Source organism: Myodes glareolus, chromosome 7 (genome assembly GCF_982192425.1).
Source record: "Myodes glareolus chromosome 7, mMyoGla1.1, whole genome shotgun sequence".
NCBI lineage: Eukaryota > Metazoa > Chordata > Mammalia > Rodentia > Cricetidae > Myodes > Myodes glareolus.
The window spans coordinates 48687410-48701496 of record NC_142032.1 but is presented as its reverse complement, the minus strand read 5'-3'; the positions used below and the strand labels follow the sequence as shown (position 1 = coordinate 48701496).

General features: G+C 36.1%; 1 protein-coding gene across 1 annotated transcript; it reads left to right on the top strand.

Annotated features, from left to right (window-relative positions):
• Positions 1-708: 708 nt before the first annotated feature.
• On the top strand, positions 709-1635 carry LOC125397426 (olfactory receptor 5B3-like). The gene has a single exon (XM_085692633.2). The coding sequence runs from the start codon at positions 712-714 to the stop codon at positions 1633-1635; it is 924 nt and encodes a 307-aa protein (XP_085548759.2). The 5' UTR covers positions 709-711.
• Positions 1636-14087: the final 12452 nt, after the last annotated feature.

Below are 14087 nucleotides of genomic sequence, written 5' to 3'. Positions count from 1 at the left end.
TATCAAAGTCATTATGCTATTGACATAGAAGAGGCTGATTTCATAGTAGCCCTTGGTAGAGACACACAATTTAGTTTTATAGAGGAAAGAAAATGTGAATTGGCATATAGATATATTTAAAACAACCATTTTACACTGTTGCAAAACTGTCTACATGTAGTTAACAAACATATGTACTTTTTATTTTTGATAGAAAATAAGTTAAGATTCCACAGAAATAAATTTTTTTATTTACCCTATTCTTAAAAGTTTAAGAAATGGTAATCTTTGGTCTGGAGATTTGGCTCAGAGTTTAAGAGCACTAGCTGCTGAGTTCAATTCCCAGCAACCACATGGTATTTCACAACCCTCTTTTATGGATTTCCATGCTCTCTTGTCATGTGTATGAAGAAAGAGCACTTATGTACATAAAAATCCATAGATAAATAAGTGTTTGGGAAAAACCTTAAAAATTAATCCTATGTGTATGAGTGATTTACTTACATGTATGTCTATGTATAATGTGTTCCTCATGCTTATGGAGGTTGTAAGATAGTGTTAGATCTCCTGGTACTGAAGTTTCACATAGTTGTGAGCTGAGCTGCCATGTATATGCTGAGTTTATTGGAATAGAAACTCAGTGCTTCTACCAGCATAGCCATCTCTCCAGACACTTATTCTACATTTTTAAAATAATGTTTAAGGTCTTCTGTTGGTTAAAAGATATCATTAATGGAGAACAGAACAGAAGTGACATGGTTCATCTTGTTGGGACTCACCAATAACCCACATCTGCAGATTCCTCTCTTCGTCACCTTCCTCCTTATCTACACCATCACCCTCTTTGGGAACCTAGGGATGTTTCTGTTGATTCTTTTGGACTCTCGGCTTCATACTCCCATGTACATTTTTCTCAGTAATTTGTCCTTAGTGGACTTTTGTTACTCTTCAACAATTACTCCGAAGGTCATAGTTGGATTCCTTACAAGAGACAAAATCATGTCCTACAATGCCTGTGCCTCTCAAATGTTCTTTTTTTCAACCTTTGCCAATGTGGAGAACTACCTTTTGGTCTCAATGGCCTATGATCGCTATGTAGCAGTGTGTAAGCCTCTGCACTATGCCACCAACATGACAACAAGTGTGTGTACATGTCTCATCATTGGCTGTTACATCTTTGGTATCCTGAATGCTTCCATCTGCACTGTGGATGCATTAAGTCTCTCTTTCTGTGAGTCCAATGTGGTACATCATTTTTTTTGTGATGTTCTAGCAGTTATGATTGTATCTTGTTCTGAAAGACATGTCAATGAACTAGTTCTTATTTATGCAGCCAGTCTCAATATCTTTTGTGCTCTTTTATTCATCTTAATATCCTACACGTTCATTTTCACCAATATACTAAAGATGCACTCTGCTACAGGATATCGCAAAGCTCTCTCTACTTGTGCATCCCATTTAACAGCTGTCTCCATTTTCTATGGGACAGTGACATTCATGTATGTGCAGCCCAGTTCTAGTCACTCCATGGACATAGACAAAATTTCATCTGTGTTTTACACGATGGTCATTCCTATGTTGAACCCTCTTGTCTACAGCTTAAGGAATAAGGAGGTAAAAGGTGCATTCACAAAAATTGTTTTAAAGTCAAAATAATCTTTATACCTATGATTTTAAAGTTTTCAGTTACAAAACTTCTTAATTCATTCCTTTCATCTTAACATTTATACCAAATTCCATTTACCTACCCTTCACTGCATTCAAGAAATTGAACTGACAGTTTTGCCTCAGTAATAATGTGTTGGCTGTCAAAAACGTAACACCTTTTTCAGAAGAGTGAAATCCAAACAAGATGTCTGAGATAATTTTGTGTCAAGTTGTTGAAAACAATTGTTGACTATATTATCATATTCATTCTTTTTATTCAACACACCCTCTGTCACATCAACACATCAATATAATAAATTACATAAAGTAACCCATTGAGGAGAATACATACTCATACATGTCTTGTGAAAACTCATACAATTGGGGGTCATAAATTTTCCAGAATAAAATGTAACATGGATTTTTTTTATGTGTCTACTTTGTGTTCATTTAACTGTGCTCAACTCATAGGGACAGTCAGATGAACATAGCTAAAATTTTATGTAACGACTAGAATATGAGGATATATTTTAAAAAGAGCTACTTGAAATAAACAGACTTAATTTTAACAGCATCATTTCTCATCGTTATTTAATCCCTTGAGTGTTCTCCTGTATAGAGTCAAAATTCAGGGAAAGGGAAGCTATCTCATTCTTTAAATTAGTTAATGAGTGTTATCCTGATTTCCTCTACTTTACCCTGTCATTTTCCAAAGCATAGCAACAGCCAAGAATTGTATCCAGGGGTGATGCCTCTGAATCACATTTCATAGTAACTGTATAAAGGCAGATGAAAAGCATGTGTAGTATTTTTTTGCAGATGTATTCGCTTCCAGTTCCCATTGCTCATAGAGTACTGCAGATGGCCACCCCTACTGTGAACTTATTCCCACATAAATTAATCTTTGTTATACTCCATTCTGTGCTCTTGTGGAGCTCTTTGGTATAACTACATAAACCTAGATAGTCAGTTAATTGTTATTGCAAGAAAGCCTGCAAGCTCTAAGGTCCTAAACCAGGATAATTCCTAAGAACAATCTGCAAACATTTGCTGTTATGCCCCCGGGTAAGTGTAGAAATCTAATTACTTATAACCAAGTGAAAGCATATAAGATAAAAATAAGATACTTAAGCGGAAGGATACCCTGTGTTGCTCCTAAATGCTATTGAGTTATGAAAATCTCACTGTTGACTGTAAAATATTGACTTGTTAATTGTTGGTCTATAAGTCTGTAGAGGCCTTAAAACAATGCAGACGCTTGTAATTCCTCTTGGTTACTCAGTGTAGATAGTTCATAAGACTTTATAGCTGAAGGCAGCATTCACATTTGTTGCAAGCTATAAAGAAATTAGCCGGGAACTGAGATTTAATTAACAATTCCAGAAGGCGCCTAAAGGTCCATGCAGATTGTTAAGAGAAAAAAGTCTTCAGTGGTTTTCCCCCAGATGTGAAGTTTATGAATTACAATACCAACCTCTCAGAAAAGTTGGAATCATTAGTACAACAGTAGATTGACTATTATGGGAATAGCTAACAGTCCTCTGTATTTGAAGTCTAGTATATAAGAGGAAATTCATGGGTACTACTGCCACTAAAAAGGAAAAATATGACTGAGGAAGTCCTATACCATAAGAGTTGGGGATAGGAGTTCTATTACTGTTGTTTAGCTAAATGGAAATGCTGGCAAACTGTTTTCTAAATATTTATGTTTATATCAGTAGAAAAATAGTATACCTTAGTTTTTACTGTGTAAAAATGATATTCTCATCTTTAATAGGATATTTTTTTTGCTATGGTGGTGAGTAAGGAAACATGTGGCTGCTCAACTTGCTAAGGATAAGTAACAGGTTTTCAGCTATAAAGGGGGCTTTCATGCCACTCACTCAAAGGATCAGTGAGCATCACAGAAGAAGAGGTGGCAGAAAGTGAGTGAGTGCCAGAAAATAGTGAAATGACTGCAAATTGTTGTGTTCAGGGTATGACACAGCCATTGCAATCGTGCAACTGCAACTTCCTAAACTTGATTGCATGAATTTGGTTTCTATAAGTCAGTATGGCTAGAGGAGGGGATTGCAAGATTCTACACATCCCAGAACTCTTGGCCATTGTTTGATTCTGGGGGAGAGACAGTCATATTCTTCAGTTGTGCACACACTGGTTGGTCCACCAGATACCAATGAACAGTTCCAAACCAAAGCCATATACATAGTCATTGTAAAATTCAATGAGTCCCCGAGGTCATGAGAGTGTGAAATAAACTCATTGGAGGGCAGAATGTGGAAGGAAAATAACTAGAATATGGTGAGTAAAGTAAGAATGCTTATTATACAAAAGTAAGATTATTAAAGGATAAAAGTAATAAAAGTTATAAGAAGAGAAAATAAGGATCTCATGATTCCTCACTAATTTACGTAATTTCATTTATCAGGCAAAAAAATTTAAATCTTTTTTAAATGTAGCAAATTTGATTCCTGTAAGGCAGGTTAGAAAAACTTTTGAGAATTCTGCAAGTAGTCTCATGGGGTTAAACTCCAGAGCTCATCCAATCTGTATAATTCTCTCAAGTTCTCCTTATACTGGCCTCTAAATCAAACTCTGACTCCAAATCATATTGTTTAGAAAAGATATCCTGCAGGGCATGAATCATTGGACCCCATTAATCATGTTGATGTTATTCACGATGAGTACATAAATTCCTTCTACTTTCCTAAGGATTTGCTGTGAACTTTGACCTAGCAACAAAGAGAATTCTATATATAAAGATTATGTTGATGGTCTTCTCTGCTATCACTGTATATTAATTGTTCCAAATAATGAGTTTCATTAAGACAATTTCTATAGGAATATAATGTATGTTGCTCAGATTCACTGCTCAGTGATTGACTTTTAAATTTTAGCTTCGTATAAGACAATAATGTATTATAAGAAAGGTAGGTGCTCCAATAGTTACAGAAATGATATGCTTATTGTATAAGAGAAGGAATTGTACCATGCTTATTTTACCAATAATTAGAAAATAAATAATTCTTCCAAAGGCAATGAAATTCAAAGAATTCATGCTGATTTGAATCTTGATCCACTACTTGTATTCCTACTGCCAGTTTTCTTTGTATTAGAGAAGTAGACTCCTATAATAGAATTTTGGCAATGTTGCATAGTAAATTTTATGACTTTAATGTTGTTCTATATTGTATGTTCTTTTTTCTTCTTTCTTTCTTTTTTTCTTGACCTTATTCAATTTTTAACATTTATTTATTTATTTTACATCCCAACCACAGTCTTTCCCCTTTCTCTCCTCCATTTAATCAACCCCTCTTCCATATTCAGTAAGAAAGGGGCGGGTCCACCATTGGCCTTAATAAAGCCAGGCATATCAAGCTACCAGAAGATCAAGCTTCCCCTCCTGTATTCAAGCCCTCTGCATACATTTTATGCTCTTTTGAGTGTCTTCAAATATTTTGCTTCTACATTATATATGCATTTAAGTGAAAAGTTAAAATCATATAATAGCCATAGCTGAGTGTATCTTATAGGACTTATATGAAAAATGAGATATTCAAACATATTTCTATAAAAACACAAAGGTGAGAGTGGGCCAAAAATGCCATAATGTTTATCACGGAGACTCTATTAGTTTTGTTTATAATTTATGTTTCTTTTTTCCACAAAATTCAGACAAATACTGGGAGCCTGATTAATTTTATGTTAGATATATCTTTTCATCTCATTGAGAATGACAGGAGATAAAAATGAGAAAGGTGGGTTGAGATAGTGCCAAACCAAACCAGGTCAATATGAATGAATAAACTCTTAACTTCATTTCAAAACTATTTTAATCTTCTGCTTACTCTTGGAAAGTGACTTGCATTTTTGAATCTGGATCATTCCTGGTAGTTCCTGTGTAACTTCTCAAATTCTATTCCCTTAACAATGAAGAATAATACTACCTAAAACATATGCACACTCTTATATACATCTCTATTATTGTTTGTAGCAAGTGTTAAAGGTGATCACCTTTAACACTTAATGTGAAATTGGGAACCATGATATCTTTAAGGCAAGCTTATAGTTGAACATGCTAAATACTGATAAGAAAGATAGATGGTAGACAGTAGTAGTTAACTTGGGGTGGACATCCTACCAAGGTTTACAGAGCATAAAGAAAATTTGAAATTATATTGTTACTGTACAAGAACAGAAACAAATAAAATTTTAAGAATCAACCAGTTGCTTAGCAGAGTAAAGCCAGGTGGGAATCTGAGCAGAGATATAGAGAGAAAGTAGTCAGAGTCAATGAATGCCATGTAACTTCTGAAGGAGAAGAGTGCTGCCACCAGAACCTTACCAGTAGGCCACAGTCTTGTGGAGATACATAGAGCAATAGAAATGGGTTAATTTAAAATGTAAGAGTTAGTTAGTAAGAAGCCTGAGCTAATAGACCAGCCAGTATTGTAATTAAAATAGTTTCTGTGTAATTATTCAGGTTTGAGTTGCTGAGAAAGAAAATAGCAGTCTATGTTTACAAAATGATACCCAACGTGGGACCACTACATCCACAAAAAAACTGAGAGAGCTTGGGAAGGCATTCTAGACACAAAAGAACAGAGTTATGTGCATCCTTTTGGTAGCCACATTTTTTTCAGATAGACTCTGTTTGCTGGTGACAAGCAGAGGCATGGCTCCTTTAAGAGAAATCTTCCTGACTCAGTGATAGCAATAAATTTTTCATGGCTTCTTTAAGTTCTTGCTATTTGGTTTGTGATGGTAGAATGAACTCTGGCTCTTTCAGGAGGTTCTGAACTTAAATTGGGTCTGTGAGCAGTTTGATAAAAATTTCTTAATGGTAACATAGACCAGCTGTGTCCTGGAGCTGGGGCAGTGAGCATGACTCACAGAGCTGACAGTGAGCATGGCATGTGGAGCTGGCAGTAAACATAACTCTGCCATGTTGGACTGGGCAGGGCCAAAAGGCAAATCAGGCTTAGTCCTAGCCATGCCACTTAGCATTTAGAAAAAAAGGGATCCTGTTCAGAAAATGATTACAGATATGCAATAAAGACAGATTTAAAAAAAGACCTCTAAATGGGTCACAGAGTTGGATTACTGTACATAGGCTTGGGAGAGAAAAAAAAGATTACAAACAGTTATGAAAAGAAATATGCTTAAAAATAAAGCAAAATCTTTTAAGAGACATTAACAGTAATATAAAAGAGTACAGGTAATCATAGATTATAGGAATACAGAAAAATAAGCCACATCAAGATGGAATATACACAAAGAGTCTGGATTATGCATATTATTGTGCTTTCTTAAAGTTTTGACTGTGAATGAGCTACCCAAAGAGACACATTTTATTGTACAGGCTGCTAAGCTAAATCAACATACATATTTTAAAGGTATATTGATTTCAAAATTTGAGTTTAAGATTATACTACTTTGGAAAAGAGATTCTGCTTTTGTTTCCACAGAACATGAGAACCTATGGATTCCTTTCAGGCTAATATGACTTGATCAAACAAGATACCCTGAAAATTCATTGTGAAATCTAAAAATACTTTACCCAACAAAAAGCAGGAAACAGTTTGGGAAAAAATCTATGCTCAAATTCCCCAAATTATTGTTTATAAATATTTATTTTCATTTAAAACAGTTAGGATATAAATCATTAACAATAACTTTCCAGCTATTTTTTTAAATAAGGGAGTTATCATATAGATATGAATACTTTGCCGTGGTGTGAATGTTGGTTTATTAATAAAAAATTAAAGTCAATTTTGTTTTATATATATGTATACATATACATATATATATTTCTACTCTATTTTAAGATATTATGCTTGTACAGCTTATTAAAAATGTAATGCATAATTTAAAATTACAGATTAATAGGTAGTAATTTATAACAGTCAAACTTGTAGTAATGTTAGTTAGGTTTTCTAGATATACAGAGATATATTTTAGTTAGATAATCTTCAATACTTCAAAGACCTACAGAATATGGCATTTAAAATGTTTTAAGAACTTAGACTTTCTCAACACTAAGACACCTCTGCTTCTGGGACTCCCAATTGCTTCATAAAAGTTGATTTTATTTTTAGGAATATCTGTATCACATTTTAGGAATTTGCCTTCAATGTGATACAGATAGTCATTTGGACAAGAGACTACACTTCTCTGGACTGCTTTATGGTATGCTGTATAAACTGGACATGCAGAACCAACAGAAAAGGGACTTCTAAACATTCCAAAAGATATCATGGTCCTTCAGGGTTCGTACACTACCAAAATAACTGCCAGACATTTTGAAGGACACAGAATAAAGCAACTGATGAATGTTATTGTCATTACAAGCAGAACAGATTTTCAAATTTCCTGCTTCTTGGAAAAGTCAGTTGAATACTATGGGCCTGTAGGCTGAAGATGGAAGCCCCAACATTACAGATAACTTTGGGTATCTGATGAGGCAGCAATATGTTTCTGCAAATTCTAGAGTTTTGGAAGTTGCTTACAATGTGCTTCCTGTTAGGTAATATATCCTTCTGAAGTCTTTGAACGGTAAATAGTTATACTTTTCCTTTACTATGAAACAAGATCATTGGGCAAAGGTTGTGAGAAGGGGGGTGGGGGTCAGCTGGGGGGAAGGGGAGATGGGGAGAGAGAGAAGGGACAAAGGGAGAATTGGGGAGAGCTTGGGGGAATGGGATGATTGAGATGGAAGAAGGGTGGGTATGGAAGCAGGGAAGAAGATATCTTAACTAAGGGAGCCATTTTAGAGTTGGCAAGAGACGGCTCTAGAAGTGTTCCCAGCTGTCCAAGGGAATTTCTCCAGCTAGGTCTATGGGCAGCAGAGGATAGGGTGCGTGAACTTTCCTTATCCCATAGCCACAATGATGAATATCTTGCATATCATCATAGAACCATCATCTGGCGATTGATGGAGATAGAGACAGAGACCCATATTGGAGCACTGGACTGAGCTCCCAAGTCCCAGATGAAGAGGATAAGGAGGGAGAACAGGAGCAAGAAAGACAGGACTGCGTGTGGGGTGTGTGCTCACCCATGGAGAGAGTGGAACTGATCTAATGGGAGCTCAGCAAGGCCAGCTGGACTGGGCCTGAAGGAGCATGTGATCAAACCGGAGTCTCTGAATGTGGCTGACAATGAGGGCTGACTGAGAAGCCAATGATAATGACACTGGATTTTGATTCCTCTGCATGTACTGGCTTTTTGGGAGCCTAGTCTGTTTGGATGCACAAGTTCCTAGACTGGGATGGGGGCGGGGAACCTTGGACTTTCCCTGGGGCAGGGCACCCTGATTTCTCTTAGTACTGGAGAATGAGAGGGAAGGGGAGAGGGAGAGTGGGAGGGAAATGGGAGCATGGGAATACGTGGAAATTTTTAATAACTAAATAAATAAAATAGTTAATTAATTAATTAATTAAAAAAGAATAATTTAGATATATAAGTTTAGGCTCACAAAGATAGGGTAGATGATATTTTCCTTAATTTGTCAAATGTAAATGGATTAAATATTTTAACTATAATTCTTGCTTGGTAACTGTTCTGTATATGTTGTTTTACTATGTTAAATTTAAAAAAATTCTTTTTAATTAAACAAAAAGGGAAGATGATATGGGAAGTCCTTCTCTATATATGTTGTTTTTATTGGCTAATGAATAAATCTATTTGGCCATTGGCTTGGCGGAATAAAGCCAGGTGGGAAATTCGAACCGAGATATAGAGAGAAAATACATAGAGACAATGAGATGTCATATAACTTATGAAGGAGAATGATACCACTGCTAGAAACTTTCTGGTAGGCCACAGTCTCATGGTGATATATAGATTAATAGAAAGGGGTTAATTTAAGATGTAAGAGTTAGTTAATAAGAAGCCTGAGCTAACAGGCCAAACAGTGTTGCAATTAATATAGTTTCTGTATACTTGCTTGGGTCTGATTGGCCAGGAAATGAAAGAGCAGTCTCAGTTTACATCTGTTTTCTACACCATGGTTATCCTGACACTGAAACCAAGGGTTTACAATTTAACGAGTAAGAAGGTCAGGAGTACATTATTAAAATGAAACCAAATATTTACTTTTTGGAGAGAAGATAGTCTTTAGGAATTTTTCATTTTTTTAATACTTAAGATGCCAAATCATGGATTAATTCTTCTCAGATCTCCTCTATGCATTTAGATACATTTGAGGTCTACTTTCAAGTTTTAAAGATGATCTTTTTATACATGCAATGTCTGATGTCTGCTAAAACAGGACATAAAATACCCAGAAATACCTAACTGAAATAGAATAGCTAACATTTTTGAAGGGTAAGATCTCCAAAACATTATTCAGCACTGATATATTCAGTCACATTGCTGGTATATTTGTCACATGCTAATGAAAGCACAAAAGAATATGACTGTCTGGGTGACAGTCTCCAGACAGCAAAGGGTTTGAAATGAATCCAGAGTGTTGGCATATACTAGACTTATCTATTAGAAGAGGTTAGGGAAGAAGACACTGACACTACTTCTTGATGTTTTTCTTTTTTATTCTCTATTCTTCTCTGTTCTTTCCATGATTTCTCCACTGTATATTATTTTTCTGCAGCCTATATACCACAGCAGAGTTTTTCAGGCAATATAAGAATGTGGTTACATTCTACTTTTCAATTGAATGATTATAATGAATACAGGTGAAGCATATTTTCATCTTCCTTACATTATTAAATATTTTAGGTTTTACAGGTATAAACAAATTATCACAAGAACCCAAAAACATTCATACTCAAGTAACTTACTATAGATTAACCATGTGGTAAAACAATGTATTCTTCTTTGTCAGGTGTTTACTGGCAGATAGCATTTTGGAATTACAAAGAAGGGGTCAATTACTTTTTATTAGTTATTTTTAAAGATAATCTTATAAGGAATCTTGAAAATCTCTCCTCAAGGAGCTGTAGCATGCCACCATCAAACAGCAAAAAGCTGTTTAAACTCTCTCCCTCTCTCTCCATATATATATATGGAGAGAGAGCACGCCAATTGTTTAGAAGGAGGGCCAGCATGTTTGTCCTAGCCATCCAGTTAGATTACACCTGAAATAACCACACAGAAACTGTATTAATTAAAACACTGCTTGACCCATTATCTCTAACTTCTTATTGGCTAATTCTTACATTTTAGTTTAACCCATATCTATTAATCTGTGTAGCGTCACATGGCAATGGCTTACCGAGAAAGATTCAGCATGTCTGTCTATGTCAGCTCCATGGAAGCTCCTCTCACTCTGCTTTCTTCCTCCCAGAATTAAGTTCTGTCTTCTCTGCCTACCTAAGTTCTGCCCCTATCAGGCCAAGGCAGTTTCTTTATTCATTAACCAATACAAGCAACATGTAGAAAAAAGGACCTCCTACACCAACAAACACAAACTTTTATTTATGAAAAAGAATCAACCAGCTCTACTTTAAATCTTTAGGACATATATCCACTCATCAATTGTTTCTTACATTAAGAGATTGAGGAGAGGAAATGGTGCAATGAATTTAATCAACACCTTTGATCACCAACCGATCTAAAAATAAAAGAAAGTACATCAGCTAACAACAACTGAGGTTCTTTAATCTAGGTAATGGTGGCACTTGTTTTTAATTCCAGCACTGAAGAGGCAAGGGAAGACAAATCTCTGTGAGTTTAAGGTCATCCTGGTCTACAGAGCTAGTTGCATGACAGCTAGAGCTGTTACACAAAGAAACTCTGCCTCCAATAAAACAAAACAAAAGAAACAAACATGAAAGACTGGACTGTCTTGTTTCTTTGACCCTAACCTAATCAACACATAACTCAGCTATGTGTCCTTGTTAAATTTAACTGTTTTGGGGTGTTAAAAGCTATTGTGCAACCATCTGATCTAACATGAAGTTATTTTAGAGTTTTGTTTCAGATAATGAAACACAAAACCTGTTGACAGTATCTGTCAGCATTAAGATTAAAGGGATTTTTTGAATATATTTCCATATTCTGTAAGCTGTCAACTTGTCTTATTTACCATGTCATATGCCTTAAAGAAACTTTTCAGTTTCAGGAGGTTCCATTTATTGATTGTTGTTCTCAGAGTCTGACTGTGTAGTACTGGGGTTATATTTAGTAACTAGTCTCCTGTGCCAATGCATTCAAGGCTATTTCCCACTTCCTCTTCTATCAGGTTCAGTGTAACTAGAATTATGTTGAGGTACTTAATCTATTTTTACTTGAGTTTTGTGCATGATGATAGATATGAGTCTGTTTGCAATCTTTTACATGTTGGCATCCAGTTATGCTAGCATAATTTGTTAATAACACTTTTCTTTTTTCATTGTACTATTTTGGTTTCATTGTCAAAATGAAAAAAATCAGGTGTTCATAGTTATGTGAATAAATGGCAGATCTTCTATTTGATTTGTTTGGTCCTCATGTCTATTTTGAATGCCACTACCAAGCTGTTTTTATTGCTATTACTCTATAATAGAGTTTGAAATCAGGGATGATATGATGCTCCACAACGTTTATTTATTGTATAGAATTTCTTTAGATATTCTGTTTTTTTTTTTAATTTTCCACATGAAGTTTAGTGTTTTTATTTCAAGGTTTGTGAAGAATTGTGTGGGGATTTTGATGGAATTTCATCAAATCTGTAGATTACTTTTGGTAAGAACATTCATCCAATAACTGATGGAACAAGATGCAGAGATCTACAACCAAGCACAAGGCTGAGCTCTGGAAATTCGGTTGAAGAAAGGGAGGAGGGACTATATGAGCAAAGGAGGTTAAGATCACAATGGAGAAATCTACAGAGACAGTTGAATCATGATTGTTGAAAATTATAAACTACAGACCAAGAACTGTGGAGCCTCCATGGAACTAAGCTAGGCCCTCCATATGTCAGAGACAGTGGTGAAGTCCAGTCAATGAGGGTCCCCTAGTGGTAGGACCAGTATCTATCCCTGGTGCGTGAGCTAGCTTGTTGGATCACATCCCCTATGGTAGGATGCCATACTTAACCTTAATGCAAAAGAGGGCTTTGTCCTGCCCAAACTTAATGTGCAACACTATGTTGATGCTCTATTAGAGCCCTTAACCATTGAGTGGAGTGGATGAGAGGTGGTCTGGGGGTGGGAGGTAAGCATGGCATGGAGGAGGGGTAGGAGGGAAACTGATTGGAATGTAAAATGAAATAAAATAATACATTATTAAAACAAGGGTTAAAGGGATTTGAGCCAGCCTTGCTACCGGGACTCAATTGTTTCTCTTTTTTAAATTTTTATTTCTATTCTTATTTGATTATTTTCTTTACAAACAAACCTCATATTCCCCTAGACACATCTTTCTTACTCCCACCTTCCTCCTTTCCTGTCCCCATCCACTGATCAGAGGCATAAAGCTTCCTTTGGAGAATCAAAAAAGTCTGGCATACCACGTAGAGGCAGGATCAAGTCCCCCGGCCCCGCTCTGCATCAATGCTGACCTAGATGTATCACCATAGCAAATGGGCACCAAAAATTCAGTTCATGCACCTGATATAAGTCCTTGTCCAACCCTGAGTATATGGGAATGGGGGAAGAAGGGAGAGAATGGTGGATGGGAACATGAGGGATAGAGACCAGGTTTAGAGAGGAATGGAGGGGGAGAACAATGAATGAGATATCTTGATAGAGGGAGCCATTATGGGTTTAGCAAGAAAACTGGTGCTAGAGAAATTTCCTGGAATCCACAAGGATGACCCAGCTAAGACTCCTAGCAGCACTGGAGAGGGTGCCTGAATGGACCTTACTCTATAATCAAATTATTGACTACTCTAATTGTCATCATAGAACCTTTATCCAGTTACTCATGGAAGCAGGTGCAGTCATTGACAGTCAAGTACACAGTCAACTCCTAGAGATCAGTTAAAGAAAGGGAGGAGAGATTCTATCAGCAATCAGAATCAAGCACAACTGTTTTTCTTAATTAACTCGAGCTACAGTCTATGCAGTTTCTTAGATGAAACTCATAGATCCTATCTTTGTGGCATTTCTTTCTATTTATTTTCATTCATCAAAGCTCTAGATAGGATAGGGTTATTGTTATCAATTAGACAGTACTGCTTAGGGAGGAATCATCATTATAATAATCACATACAAAAATGTACAATAGACTGGGATGTTTCTATAAGCTAAGCACACTACATTATAGGCAGTGGGGGATCTCCCCACAACCAATCAAACCATGAAAGATCATGAGAAAGCATGTAAAGCATACCAGAGAAAGATCACAGCAGCAAGCATGTAAAGGTACAGAAAAATCGTTTTGTGGTCTGTGCTCTTGGAGCCTTGCTAAACCAAGATAGACCCATCAGAGCGTTTCCTTCTCTGGTGCTGATGTCTTGAACTCAGTTGTCATCTGCTGCTTTTCTGACATGGTCAACAAGAGTAAAACAAATATGT